Genomic DNA, 16,018 nt, shown 5'->3' on the forward strand with positions numbered 1-16,018 from the left:
ATATACTATGTATAACTAAAAGTTATTATGAAGTTTCTTAGATAAGTAAGGGATTCTTGGTTATATTATATAGAAGATAATATACCTAACCATGTAACTTTATGTACCTATAAAATTGCAACTTCTCTAGTCCTAGAAGTAGTGATGAGGAAAAGAGAAAAAAAAAAAGAAAAAAAACAAAATCCCTAGCATACTTTCTAGTAGAAGACAATCAATTAAAGCATAATTATGAAAACTCAAACATTAAACATTTTAATAGAGAGGCTCATCTATCCAACCATTTAAAATATGAACCAGGAAAAGAATTTGATGCATTAGGCAGTTTTAGAGAGTTGTCAGAGCATTTTAACCACACAGAAAAATCATGCTTAGAGATTGTTTTGATGTACTTTAAAAAATTTATGTTTCATTTTTGGTTATTTTTGAAACAGACAGCCACAGATTAGAAAGGCTACAACAAATGAGTGCTTTCAAATAATTAACCAATAAAACCAGTATTAACCCAATTTTAACTAAGACATAACCAGAGGCCATTTTCATGTTTTCATATCCAGCCTGAAGTAGCTGAAATACTTTTAACTCTAAAGCAAAGTTAACTCTCTAGAGTTTAGTTTAACTCTTGAATATAAATTTAAACTAAGTAGAAACATAAGATCTGAAAGTTGTATTCAATGATTTTATTGATCTTGATTGGCAAATTTATTAGTAAAGTGTTTAAACCTTCCTGTCTCAAATATGATATAATTTCCAACCACAGAGGTAGACAACAGCAAAAAGAGAAAGCGCTATTGGGGAAAGCACGTATGTAGCTAATTTAACACAAAACACTATAATGCATACCTAATGTTTCTAATGCAGATGTGTCTTCTCCAACATATATATCTCCAGGGGGTAATTGTAAAGAGGCAATACATTAAAATAAACTCTTATGGAATCATTAAACATGTAGTATGAGTCATCTATATTATTAATGATTTATTTTGAGTACAAATAACAATCATACTAGTATATTATATGATTTAGTATGAAGTAAGCAACATCTTTTATTATATTCAATATAATTAATGAATGAGAAATAAGTCTATACACCAATATTTTAGAACTATACTCAGCAAAGATTTTTTAGTAATCCTTCCAGATCGTAATATTGTTTAAAAGATACGATTGGAAGGATTGGAGAGTTCCATTAATTTCTAAAACAATGCCTTACAGATAATGATATTTTATAGAATAAGAAAAAGTTCAAATTATAAAAACTATATTCTTTGAAATGCTTTCTAGTAGAAGTATACCTTAATCTATCAAATATAATTCAATTTAAATTCCTGTAGGTCTTAATATCTTCATATAATTCCAGAAGATGGCGATATTGGTTGCTATAGTATAAAACACTAATGCTCAATTTAAAAATTTGGTTCTTCATATTAAAGTGCTAAAGTATTTAGTCAGTGAATATTAATGTACAACTTCATAAAATAATGTTCATATTTCTCATATCTTATTTGTAGTCAACATTTAGAAAAACAGTAAAAGTACAAAATAATTCAGACACCAAATATCATAATAAACTCTTATTTTGCCATGCGTAATAAAAAAAACTTCAAAATATAAGATATATGAATATCGCAAGCATTTGAGGAATTTAAATTCATACATTAATTTCAAGGTTAAATTGACAAAAGCATATTTCATATCCAAAATTAAACTGCAAATAACCAATTAGAATTTATTTTCCAAGCAGGGGAAATATACTTAGAAGCTGGCAATATTGTTAAAATTCAATTCTTGTTGTTTATTCTCATTTAAAAAGAGCTCAGGGAAACAAAGAAGTGTCTGAAAACTGGTAACCGTGACACAAACGGTGAGTGAGTGGGACAGAACAAAATCAGGCCTTACCTCTTTTTCACAATTAATATGACTACGAGGAGGAGGAGGATGAACACCAGAATCCCAGCACTAATGCCTGCGATTTTCACCACTCTGTCAGTCTGCTTGGCTGGGTCTGGAATCACTTCTGGTTCTTCTGTTGCTGCTGCTAAATGAATCAAAAAAATAAATTACTGAAAGTAGCTAATTATCATAGAAAGGAAAATTATTCCCAGCTAAATATTACTACAGAAAGACAATTTATTTTATTTGAATAAAAGTAACTCGAAAATATAAATATGGTAGCATGCTAAACTCCAACATATTTAAGGTTAAGGGAAGTATTTTTTGAAGAGAGATGTTGTTAACATAAAAAAAGAAAGGGAATGGTGAACTATTTTCCTTCAAGTGTCCTTAAGAGTAAGGACACAGGATTTTTAGCCAAGAGTATGGTGGAGAGAGATGAGGTTGGATTTAGAGATTCATTTTTTTATCACTTCATTCAACAAGTACTTCTCTGCTCAAATGCAAGGTGCCATGCATGACCCTTTAAGGTAGTGTCAATGGCATTTATCTGGGATACAGAGGGTTATAGTGTAAGTGCTGGAGGTGTGCGTTTATGATATGATTTAAAAGATTTGAAATAAATCGCTGATTTGGAGGAAGACAAGAATAACCAATGGACAACAAATTTGTCAAGGAATATTTCACATCCTCTTAACAAATAAAATCCAGAATACAAACTTGAAAAACAGAACATTGAGAAGATGAAAGTTTTTTAAAAAATTCTTTCTATCTCCTCACTTTCTTTCTTTCTCAAAGCAACTACCATTCCTCACTAACAAAAACAGTCAATATTACAAATCTTGAACAAATCTACAAGCTCCAGTAAGCCTCTGAAGACATTTTTCTTTTATTTGCCTTGAAAACTGGCAAGGAAAACATTATTATCTACATTTTACAGATTAAAAAAAAAAACAAAACTGAGGCTTAGAGATACGGAATAAATTGTAAATTGCTCAAGAACAGAGACAAAATCTAACACATCTTCTAAAGCAGCATGTTTCCAGGCTCATGGCCCCTTCTTGCTAAGAATCAATGTGACAAGAGAACAGGTGATTCTTAGAATTACGCACATTTAGGAAACTGCTTAAAAGCAGCCATCACAGTGTCAAGAGATGCTGGCTGAATGAACAAACAAGGGGATCCCTAAATCTATCCTCAGACCTTTCTAGTGGATAATTAAATTCCCTTTCACAAAGTATCCATTTTTCTATATTCAATCCTTTCTTCTTTAGCTTTTCTCTCTTGGTTTCTACTTCCAACCTCTTCTTTCACTCCCAAACCCACACATTTAAATTTCTGCTCCAGTGTTTCAACTAGGCACAGTCTCCTCCCAAAGGGGACTGACACAGGTTGTTAACTTTTAATTTATCCAAGGAGGAAATGAAAAAGAACCAATAAATCCAGTATCAGTATCATTTCATAAAATGGCAATTTAAAGGTATATCAGTAGGAAACATGGTTTGAAGACAAGCGTTACAGGGAACACAATTAATTCTCCAAAGTAATTCACTATAACCGTCTTAACATATTATTTCCATAGGATAGGATAAAATTCCCCACGGACCAGTATAAGATAACTATAATTCTCAAGAAAGAAAAGCAAGCCTTCAGTTTGTTTCTTCATTAAGCAAGGGTGTTATGCTTTCTGACGACACTTGCCATATATCCAGGCTTCAGGGAATTTCCAATTTCAAATAGAGGTTCAGTTCAGTTCATTCACTCAATCGCTTCCGACTCTGAGACCCCCATGGACTGCAGCACGCCAGGCTTCCCTGTCCATCACCAGCTCCCAGAGCCTACTCAAACTCATGCCCATTGATTCAGTGATGCCATCCCACCATCTCATCCTCTGTCGTCCCCTTCTCCTGCCTTCAGTCTTTCACAGCATCAGGGGCTTTCCAGTGAGTCAATACTTTCTATCAGGTGGCCAAAGTATGGAGTTTCAGCTTCAGCATCAGTCCTTCCAATGAATATTCAGGACTGATTTCTGTCCAGGATTGACTGGTTTGATCTCCTTGCAGTCCAAGGGACTCTCAAGAGTCTTCTCCAACACCACAGTTTAAAAGCATCAATTCTTTGGCGCTCAGCTTTCTTTATAGTCCAATTCTCACATCTGTACATGACTATTAGAAAAACCATAGCTTTGAGTAGTGGACCTTTGTTGGCAAAGTAATGTCTCTGCTTTTTAATATGCCATCTAGATTGGCCATAGCTTTTTTCCCAAGGAGCAAGCGCCTTTTAATTTCATGGCTGCAGTCACCATCTGCAGTGATTTTGGAGCCTAAGAAAATAAAGTCTGTCACTGTTTCCATTTTTTTTCCCCATCTATTATCCATGAAGTTATGGGACTGGATGCCATGATCTTAGTTTTTTGAATGTTGAGTTTTAAGCCAGCTTTTTCACTTTCCTCTTTCACTTTCAACAAGAGGCTCTTCAGTTCCTTTTTGCTGTCTGCCATAAGGGTGGTGTCATTTGCGTATCTGAAGTTACTGATATTTCTCCTGGCAATCTGTATTCCAGCTTGTGCTTCATCAAGCCCAGCACTTGGGATGACGTTCTCTGCATATAAGTTAAATAAGCAGGGTGACAACATACAGCTTTGGCGTACTCCTTTCCCAATTTGGAACCAGTCCTTTGTCCCATGTCTGGTTCTAACTGTTGCTTCTTGACCTGCATACAGATTTCTCAGGGGGCAGGTCAGGTGGTCTGGTATTCCCATCTCTTGAAGAATTTTCCACAGTTTGTTGTGATCCACACAGTCGAAGGCTTTGGTGTAGTCAATAAAACAGAAGTAGATCTTTTTCTGGAACTCTTGCTTTTTCTATGATCCAATGAATGTTGGTAATTTGATGTCTGGTACCCCTGCCTTTTCTAACTCCAGCTTGAACATCTGGAAGTTCACAGTTCACGTATTGTGAAGCCTGGCTTGGAGAATTTTGAGCATTACTTTGCTAGTGTGTGAGATGAGTGCAATTGTGCAGTAGTTTGAACATTGCTTGGCATTGCCTTTCTTTGGGATTGGAATGAAAATGGACCTTTTCCAGCCCTGTGATCACTCCTGAGTTTTCCAAGTTTGCTGGCATATGTGCAAAGTGCAACACTCTCACAGCATCATCTTTCAGGATTTGAAATAGCTCAGCTGGAATTCTATCACCTCCACTAGTTTTGTTCATAGTGATGCTTCCTAAGGCCACTTAACTTCGCATTCCAGGATGTCTGGCTCTAGGTGAGTGATCACACCACCATGATTATCTGGGTCATGAAGATCTTTTCTGTACAGTTCTGTGTACTCTTGCCACCTTTTCTTAATATCTTCTGCTTCTGTTAGGTCCATACCATTTCTGTCTTTTATTGTGCCCATCTTTGCATGAAATGTTCCCTTGGTATTTCTAATTTTCTTGAAGAGATCTCTAGTCTTCCCCCATTCTATTGTCTTCCTCTATTTCTTTGCATTGATCACTGAGGAAGGCTTTCTTATCTCTCCTTGCTATTCTTTGGAACTCTGCATTCAGATGGGTATTTCTTTCCTTTTCTCCTTTGCCTTTCACTTATCTTCTTTTCTCAGCTATTTGTAAGGCCTTCTCAGACAACCATTTTGCCTTGTTGCATTTCTCTTTCTTGGGGATGGTCTTGATCCCTGTCTCCTGTACAATGTCACAAACCTCCATCCATAGTTCTTCAGGCACTCTGTCTATCAGATCTAATCCCTTGAATCTATCTGTCACTGCCACTGTATAATCGTCAAGGGATTTCATTAAGGTCATACCTGAATGGTCTAGTGGTTTTCCCTACTTCAGTTTAAGTCTGAATTTTGCAATAAGGAATTCAGGATCTGAGTCACAGTCAGCTCCAGGTCTTGTTTTTTGCTGACTCTATAGAGCTTCTCCATCTTCAGCTGCAAAGAATATAATCAATCTGATTTCGGTATTGACCATCTGGTGATGTCCATGTGTAAAGTCATCTCTTGTGTTGTTGGAAGAGGGTGTTTGCTATGACCAGTGCATTCTCTTAGCAAAATTCTGTTAGCCTTTGCTCTGCTTAATTTTGTACTCCAAGGCCAAACTTGCCTGCTACTCCAGGTATCTCTTGACTTTCTACTTTTGCATTCCAGTCCCCTATGATGAAAAGGACACCTTTTTTGGTGTTAATTCTACAAGGTCTTGTAGGACATCACAGAACCGTTCAACTTCAGCTTCTTCAACATTAGCAGTAGGGGCATATACTCGCATTACTGTGATACTGAATGGTTTGCCTTGGAAATGAACAGAGATCATTCTGTCATTTTTGAGACTGCACCCAAGTACTGCATTTCAGACTCTTTTGTTGACTATGAGGGCTACTCCATTTCTTCTAAGGGATTCTTGCCCTCAGTAGTAGATATAATGGTCATCTGAATTAAATTCACCCATTCCAGTCCATTTTAGTTCACTGATTCCTAAAATGTCGATGTTCACTCTTGCCATCTCCTGTTGGACTACTTCCAATTTGCCTTGATTCATGGACCTAACATTCCAGGTTCCTATGCAATATTGTTCTTTACAGCTTTCCTTCCATCACCAGTCATATCCACAACTGGGTGTTGTTTGGTTTTGTTTCTCTCTCTTCATTCTTTCTAGAGTTGTTTCTCCACTCTTCTCCAGTAGCATATTGGGGACCTACTGACCTGGGGAGTTCATCTTTCAGTGTCCTATCTTTTTGCCTTTTCATACTGTTCATTGGGTTCTCAAGGCAAGAACACTGAAGTGGTTTGCCATTCCCTTCTCCAGTGGACCGCGTTTTGTCAGAACTGCCCACCATGACCTATCAGTCTGGGTTGGCCCTACACGGCACGGCTCATAGTTTCATTGAGTGAGACAAGGCTGTGGTCCATGTGATCAGTTTGGTAGTTTTCTCTGACTGTGGTTTTCATTCTGTCCTCTGATGGATAAGGATAAGAGGCTTATGGAAGATTTCTGATGGGAAACTGACTGTGGGGGAAACTGGGTCTTGTTCTGATGTGTGGGGCCATGCTCAGTTAATCTTTAATCCAATTTTCTGTTGATGGTGGGGCTGTGTTCCCTCCCTGTTGTTTGGTTTGAGGCCAAACTGTTGACCCTCACCTCCTGGAGACCCACAGGCAAGTCTGACTCAGATTGAATTGCTTACCACATTTCAAACTACATGTTATGGTTCAATTCATCAAAACATGCATTAAATATATTGGAGATCTCTTCTTTCCCAACAGCCATGTTAGGAATGCACACATATGTCACTGTGCATGTATGCTTAAATATATTTACATATTTATGTATGTATACATATATATTCAATAAAAGCAGGGGGAGTATATTTCAAAGTTGGATATAAAACTAAAAGGAATATATTTATTGTTTGCACTTGTCAAATTGGATTGGCTTGACACAGTTACTTCTTGAGATAGGGAGACAGAATGTTTGATGTAGAAATCTCTAGAAGAAACTTTAGGGCATGCAACAAATCATCATGATTCATGATTTAAAGCTTACTCTAATAAGGTTCTATGTTACACATGCCTTTCAGAGGGTAAGAATAATTCCTTTGTGATTTTCTGCCCTAACTCCCAGAATTAATCTTTTTGCAATGCTTTGGAAGATTATTTCTTGTTTAATGAGGTAAATCTATTTTTAATACAGCATTTTAATTCAATTAAACAAATGCTATTATGAGATAACTTTACAAGGATATTATGCTTTAAGTAGCATATGTTATGTTTCATAAGAATCTTCAGAACTACTAGGATCATCCAAAAGTAGACAGCTCTCACCGTATACACAGTATGAATAGCCAGCCTTAATACTAACTGTGATTAGTAATTATATAGCAACAGTGACATGCAGGTGATGGCTAAACAATTTCAAATGCAGAAGATGGAGAAGTTTTAGAAGTCTCATTTAATAACACTGATTTGCTCCTGAGTTAATTTAAACATATTTCCAGAAATAAAAAGTCAAATCTAAAAGTAAACTGGCCAAAGATAGTGAAACTCTGCAGGTGTATTCAGTCTGCAAAGTAGTGAAACATTTATAATTTATTATGTAAAACAGTGTTACTACTTTAAGGTCATAGGATATATGTCCTTATAAAACACTGGACTTCAATTAATATTTACCAAGTAGTTAAAAAAAAAATAAAACAAAGCTTCTTCATCTGAGTCGGGTAAGACTGCTTGTTTGTCATGATTACAAGTCCTGTGCAAAAGAGCTGTTTGTCAATGCTTCAAATCAGTATAAATCTTGAGTGGAGAAGGCTAATCAAATTCTTCAGGAACATACGATTTGGTGGTTGTTTTCCATTGATTGTGAATCCTCCTCAAAGTCTTTAGTTATGACTTATTATTACCAACAGCATTTTTTATTAAATGTCTGCATAAATTTATTACATTATATACCTTAATCGCATGCATTTCTCCAAGTTTCTGCCCTACTAAACCAAGGAACATAAATATTCTATTTAAAATCATTCAAGCTTAGAAGATTCATTAATGGAAACACAAGCAGTAGCCCCTAAGTGGGCATTTTCTATTTTCTTCAAAGAGAGCAAAAAGCTATTACAGTGACTGCACCCCTGAGCCCCGTTTATAATTTATGCACATACACAAAGGCAATGTGGAGCACCTTTTTCAGAAATGCTTTCCTTTGCCATAAATCTTTACCTTTTTTTATCTGCCAAAGAATATTCCAAGAGTCCCCAGTGTTCTGAAGCCAAGAGCAGCATAATTCTTTGGACAGCAGGAAAATAACTAAGGCAGTATTTTATGTTTATGGAACAAATTTATGAGATGCATTTTTGGGGGCAAAAATAGTTGAAGTAACTTTACTTAGGTAAAAAACATATAAATACCTAAAAAATACACACATTTAATTAAAAAGAAAATTACACAATAGCTATAATCATACAAATACAATCTATCTTCATGATGGATTTTAGAAACAGAAGCCTCTAAGTACCATATATTAGGTGATCTCATAGTGTCTTTAGAGACACCATCATACTGCAAATGCTCCAGGTATTTCACTAATGCTTCCTCTCCTCTTCAGTTATAATCTGGAAAATTGTTCATACTTACTTCCCAATTATTGCTTATTACTTATAACCGGGCTGATGTCCCGCAGTGGCACCGATCCACCATCACCAACGTCTCTAACGACTGACTAGTTACTGAGTTCTATGTGTACTTATTTCACGCAACCTCCTGAGAGCATCTGACATTGCTGTCTACGCTGTTTTCTTCAAACACTCCTTCCTGGGGCTTCCACTACTTGATCATCTCCCAATTTTCCCATGATGCAGGCTTTTTCTTTCCAGATCTCCATTGTGAGTCCCTCCCTCATTTCCTTTAGAAAATAGATGCTGCTTTGAGTTCCTCAGTGACAACCTGAACGTCCTGACTCAGGTTTCCATACTTTTGACTTGGTGACTTCATCTACTTCTATCACTTCAATTGCTATCCATGCTGATCACTCTCAGATCGATATACAGTAGCCCCCTCCTTCCAGTTCAGTTTCACTTTCTACTGTTTCAGTTACCTGTAGCACACTGTCAGCTAAAAATATTAAATGGAAAATTCCAGAAAGAAATGATTGGCAACATACTGAGTAGCATGATGAAGTTTTGCACCATCCCAATCCATCCCACTCAGAAACCCTAACCATCACATCATCAGCTCCTGACACCCAACCATCAGCTTCATCATGGCTGCATGATTCAGGATCATTCTAAGCAGATGATCCTCCTTCTGACACATCACTGGAAGGTCAATAGTAGCCTAATGATAAGACACAATGTTTATGTCATTTATCTTGCTTCATCTTATCAAGCAGGCATTTTATCACCTCATATCACTGCAAGAAGGGTATATGCAATAACATATTTTGAGAGAGAGTTATATACCACATTCACATATCTCTAACCAAGGACTCCAATCTGAGCTCCTGACTCATGTAGTCATTGGATTCTTTTATACGTCTGCATTCAATGGAGGAAAGTCACTTTCAACACACCGTATCCCAATCTGAACTCGGTTCCTCCCCTAGTGTATCTACCCTTTCAGAAAATGACACAACTTTCTAAACAGTGTTCAAACAGAAAGCTGAGCATCATTCTTGAATGTTCCTCTCTCTCCTTATATCTAGGGTTAACATATAATTTATCATCCAAACTGGAATGCATTTGAAAGTGAAGGGGAATACTCAATAATTATGACAGAACAAAAGGCAAACACTGGAATTGTCCTGGGTAAACTGGCATACAAGAACACTTGACTTTTCTTCCCCTGATACAATTAACTGCAAAGTACTACTACTTAAGTATCTCCTGTCCCAGGCGCTCAGGGCCGGTGCACTGGGATGACCCTGAGGGATGGGATGGGGGTTCAGGATGGGGGACACATGTACACCCATGGCTGATTCATGTCAATGTCTGGCAAAAACCACTACAATATTGTAAAGTAATTAGCCTCCAATTAAAGTAAATCAATTAATTTTTTTAAAAAGTATCTCCTGTCTCTACTTTCTCCATCCCCACTGCTGCTACTTAACTCTGGTCAACATCATCCTTTAACCAGATTACATGGAAGCCACGTGTTTTACCCCCCCGGCTGCATTTTCTGCCTAATCCACATGAAAACCCACACCGCAGCACAAAGTCTAAGACCGCCACTGTGTCACGTCACTCCTCTAGCTAGAGCTCTCCAAGGCTTCCCACTGTGGTTAAGTCCGTGAAAGCAGGGACCATGTGTTATTCTGCTTACCACCATATTTCTAATAGGACCTGGAAAGGTGTAATAGTACAAAATATTGGTTGAATAAATAAAAGAATAAAACTAAACTTGCCTATGGTTGATTATAATGATAGAAAGAAAATCAGCTGTCTTAAAAAAAACACAAGGATATATATGACCAGGCATATATGTTGTTTTTTTTTTTTGTGGGGGTGGTTTTTGAGTATTGGCATAAGATGAACTTCTTATATAGTTTTTAGGAATAGTAAGTGACATAATGGGGCTTCCCAGGTGTGCTAGTGGTAAAGAATTCACTTGCCAGTGCAGGAGACACAAGAGATGCAGGTTTGATCCCCGGGTTAGGAAGATCTCCTGAAACAGGAAATGGCAACCCACTCCAGTATTCTTGCTTGGAAAATTCTATGGCCAGAGAATCCTGGTGTCCATGGTGTCGCAGAGTTGGAGGTGACTGAGCATTCACACACACAAATCATAGTGATGGGGAAAGTGTTTTTTTATAAACTGAAGCACGTATAGTGGAAAGTAGAAGTATTAATACATTCTGCTGCTTTGGATGGAGACAGCTTAGATATTAGCCCTTTGGGGCTATCATATAAAAATTAAAAGTTACGAATAGGGGAACTGATATTACTGAAAAACAGTTTTAAAAAAATCTTAGCAGACTATTGTATAAATATATAATGATGAGTTTTGTAAAGTACATGTTATTAATTAAATAGTCTGCCACAGTGGACGGCTAAGCCTTAAGGGCATCTTGAAGTATGCATTATTTAACTCAGTGATCCTTTGAAGTCACTTGCTTCATCATGTCATATGATTTTATGAAACTTGTCTAGTCTTAGATTATTGATTAAAAAACAGGGTCTATCAGAGTTTTATATCGGTGAAAAGTGAAAATAGCTATATGTCACACCTTTTTTTTTAAATGAAAACAAGAATATAGTTTTGTTTTTGTTTAATAAAGATATGGACATTATCTCAAAATTTCTGATGTGGAAAATAACAGTGAAGAAGTCTATGGAGGCTTTAAACAACTATGATATAGAAGTATAGATTAATATTACAAATACTTTAAATTACTTTCACACTGCTTAAGGCATCTCTTTGTAGTCTTAGAGTCTCTAAATTTGTTTTTAAACCCATAGTTCAAAATGTTACATAAAATCCTGAAGAAATAATATAAATACTTTTTGTAAAAGCAAAAGAAATAAGTAATACATTTCAGAAATGTACTTAAGGGTCAAAAACCATGTAAAAATATTTTTAGTTCTATTATTTTTTACTTCATAGTATTTAATGAAGGGCAAATTTAATTTTGCCTATGGATTTTTCATTAAATTCCCATCTCAATTTAATCAATTCAGTAAAATACAGATTTAGGTGGTCTCTTACTTCTTAAACACAATTGAGTCTGTCTACTATGTTACCTCTGAAATCTGTCATTAATTCTTGATCGCATCTTCTCCCTAACTCAGATCAAGACCCAGTCACCTTGCTTTTTCACTAAGCCTTTCTGCTTCTCACGTAGGCCTCCTCAGATTTATCCTCTACATTGCCACCAGAATGAGTTTTTGAAAATGCAAAGGTGATTAAATGAGTCCTTTAACTGTTTTCTATTTAAGAGGAGTGGCAGAAGTTCTTGGTATGACATATAAGGCCTTTCAAAACAAAGCTCTAATCAACCTTTTTTATCTCATCTGCTGACAATTACTTTAGGGTATCTTACACCAGAATCAATTAAAAGCTTCAGCCACTCCTCAAATACTCAAAATATTCCTTGATCTACTCCAGAGGTTGGCAAACTGTGGCCCTATAGATTGCATCCAGCAGATTTTGACTGTAACTACTACATGATTGCAAATATTCAACTTTATAAGATAATGCCAAATTGTTACCAATTTAACATACTCACAGCAGTGTTTATAACCCTGTTGAAATTACATCTTAACACTTTGCATTATCAGACTTTTGTACTTTTCACCAATTTAGGGCTAGAAAATGATATCTATTATGCCTTTGAATACTAAAATCATCTTTGAGATACTTATTTGAAGTATTTATACCTATTTCTTTTCTGAAATGCTTAGTGTGCAACTTTGACCCATTTTTTTTCCATTTGGTTTTTATCTTTTTCTTATTGATTTACAGTAATATTTTATGTGTATATACTAATTCCTTGCTAGTTATATGTGCTGCAAATACCTTCCATTGGGTGCTGTTTCTTTCACCTTATATATAGAATAGCTTGATCAACAGCAGTTCTTAATTTTAATGAAGTCAAATATTTAATCACTTATTTGAATAAAAACAATCTCTTCTTTTTTCCTCTAAAAGTTTTAAAACTGTGCACTTAATATTTTACCCTGGATCTATATGGAATTGCTTTCTGAGTATAGTATACAGTAGGAAGGTATTTCAGACCTCTCCACCTTACATAAACATCCAGTTTCTGTGGACAACTTTTCAATTGATCCAATGATCTACAAAACCACTTAATGCAGGAATTCAGTTTCCAGATTTTCCATTATTTCCCAAAAAGAAATGCTCTGTTCTGATATAACATGGTTTTAGGCTACTATAGCTCTATAATACGTTATAATATATCACGGGCATGTTTCCATGTGTAGTCCTCTCCTTCTGAAGTATCTTGGCTGGTCTTTATATTTTGCTATGGATAACTCCTTCAGATTAAACTTTGGCTGATAAGTGATCCCCTCACTTCTGCCAAAGCTGCTGTCAAAGTAATCTAGCCAAAGAGTTATTTCTAAATTTCGAAACTGTGGAAAAGTTCCATTTGATCTTTTGCAAATGGTTCTTTGTTTAGTTACTCTTGATAGCATCTTACTAATCTTTGTGATTTGCATTTGTTTCTTTAAATATTTTGTACACAGCTCTTAGTTCTTTCGTATTCTGTACCCAACAACCCAATCCCTGCAGTCCTTTGGGAATTATTAAGATCTGCTTTTTTTTTTTTGCTATACTTCACAGTGAATTACTTTCATGAATGATCGGTGACCTTTGATTGTGAGTTAATTGCTTTAGGTTAGTCTGTGAGAATGCTTCAGACCTAGATTGATCATGCTTTCACCTAAAAAAGAGAACCTGCATCAGCTTCTGCCAGTAATCATGAGGTGGCAGAGGACATGGACTGCCTCTGCATCCCTTAAGAGTGTTATTGTTATAAAAATATGGATCTGGGTTTCAGTCCCAGCTCTGCTGCTCACTAGCTGGGTAAACTTGAGGAAGTTATTTAACCACAGCTTTCCTCAGTTTTCTTATCAGTAAAAAAAGAAATGATAAAGATACCTAGGTTCCAGGTTGAAGGAAAGATACATCTGCTAAAAATACATAAAGTCCTTAGGACAAAACTTGGTATATAAGGCCTCAGTAAGTGTAATACTTACATAAATGATAATTAAATTCAGAGAACTCTTTACAAATCTAGATTTTTAAACCATAGCTAGTATGTGTTCAAATAAAGAACATCAAATCAAGAGAAGTCTAATTACAAATATAAAAAAAGGAGTAAAGTTGGAGATATAAAAATACCAATAAATTGGCAGTCAGATAAAATTCTTTCTAGAAAAAGCAGTCATGAGGAGATACATGAATGAATGGAATCTTATATCCATGAAGAAGGAATGTGTTTCCTTCCTTTAATAAATAATTAACTGTTGTTCCTGGCATGTTCCTGAAACAATTCCAGCCTCTGAACATTCATCCGGGCTTCCTCGGTGGTCCAGTGGTAAAGAATCTGCCTGCAATGCAGGAGATGCACAGGAGACATGGGTTTGAGCCCTGGGTTGAGAAGATCGCCTGGAGAAGGAAATGGCAACCCCCTCCAGTATTCTTGCCTGGAAAATCCCATGGACAGAGGAGCCTGGCAGGTTAATAGTCCATGGGGTCACAGAGTCAGACATGACGACACACACACAAACATTCATCACTGAATAAGACAGATAATATCTCTGCTCTCATGCGTTTACATCCATGTTGTGAAGATGTAAGATATAAATAAATAAGCATCATCTGATAGTGAGAAGTTCTACACTGAGAATTGAAACAGGGGATGAGACAGAAGACCACAGTGATCTCTTTAGATTCAAAGGTGAAGGAAGATTTCTCTGAACAACCTAGAGGTAGACAGTGTGGCTTTTCACTGAGAAAAGGAGGAGTGTATCTTATCAGTAGCAAAATGTATCAAATGCCTTATCTAGAAAGTGAAAGTGTTAGTCATTCAGTCATGTCTGACTCCGTGATCCCATAGATTGTAGCCCACCAGGCTCCTCTGTTCATGGTATTCTCCAAACAAGAATGCTGGAGTAGGCTGCCATTTCCTTCTCCAGGGCATCTTCCTGACCCAATGATTGAAACTGAGATTCCTGCATAGCAGGCAGATTCTTTACCATCTGAACCACCAGGGAAGCCCTGCCTTGTCTATCAACTAGGTAATAAATGGGGTTCAGAGATTACAGAGCTATCTCTTTAAACCTCAAGTTTTCTTTAAACCTCAAGTAATAAAGGTGATCAGAGAACAAAAACAGAGTGAATTAAAAATAACTTACTTCAGGAAGTAAAAAAATAAGAAGGCAAATAATATAAAGCTATGGCCCTGGGGAATAATAAGAAAGACCACATTTATACCAAAAGTACAGGAAGTGGAAAGTCAAGTGTAAAATAAGGAACTACATTTTCTACATACTGATTATTACCTGTGGGACATTCAAGTAGTAGTTCCCTATTAAGAGTAAAGTAGACTGAGCTAAGTATTAGTGAGAAATAAGAAAAATACATTAAACAGACAATGCTGGATCATGTATCCACACACAGAGTTTACAGCAAAGTAGGCTAAAGAACTAAAATCTGAACCTTAATGTGAAATGTTTACAAAGTGATAATGTGAATATCTGGAGTTGTTGGGGGAAATAGCTTCATGATAACGTCAGTGATATTTTTCCTCCTATAAACTACAAGATAAGGAAAGTCTCTTCTTCAGGGGAAAAAAAATGGAATATTAAAATCCAGGCATTGCATTTAATTAAAAGGCAAATGCACTTGACATTTTTGTTGGCACGGAACTCAAAATGCCAGATCTGGGCCAGTCATCCAAATATGCCAGTTACAACACAAACAGCACACACACACACGAGTGTAATATAATTTGAAATAATACAGGAAGAAGTAGAAACCAAACAAAACCTTTATTAGTGCTCAAATTATAAAGATGTGACATAACCCAAAATAAATATGACCTGCTTTTAACCTATTTCTACTTTCCTTATTTGTAAAATGGGTTAAGATTAGCTGCTTTTGGCTGCTTTTACTTAT

General features: G+C 36.2%; 1 protein-coding gene across 5 annotated transcripts in view; it reads right to left on the reverse strand.

Moving 5' to 3' along the window:
• The window catches only part of PTPRK (protein tyrosine phosphatase receptor type K), a 604,468-nt gene that overhangs the window by 42,547 nt on the left and 545,903 nt on the right, over nt 1-16,018 (reverse strand). For 3 of the 5 annotated variants that reach the window (XM_043457399.1, XM_043457397.1, XM_043457401.1), the window contains exon 14: nt 1,897-2,035. In XM_043457399.1, coding sequence (XP_043313334.1) covers nt 1,897-2,035 — 139 coding nt within the window. The remainder of the gene's footprint in view (nt 1-1,896; nt 2,036-16,018) is intronic. The other 2 variants (XM_043457400.1, XM_043457398.1) reach the window with 1 other exon arrangement.

Source organism: Cervus canadensis, chromosome 33 (genome assembly GCF_019320065.1).
Source record: "Cervus canadensis isolate Bull #8, Minnesota chromosome 33, ASM1932006v1, whole genome shotgun sequence".
In the NCBI taxonomy this organism is placed as follows: domain Eukaryota; kingdom Metazoa; phylum Chordata; class Mammalia; order Artiodactyla; family Cervidae; genus Cervus; species Cervus canadensis.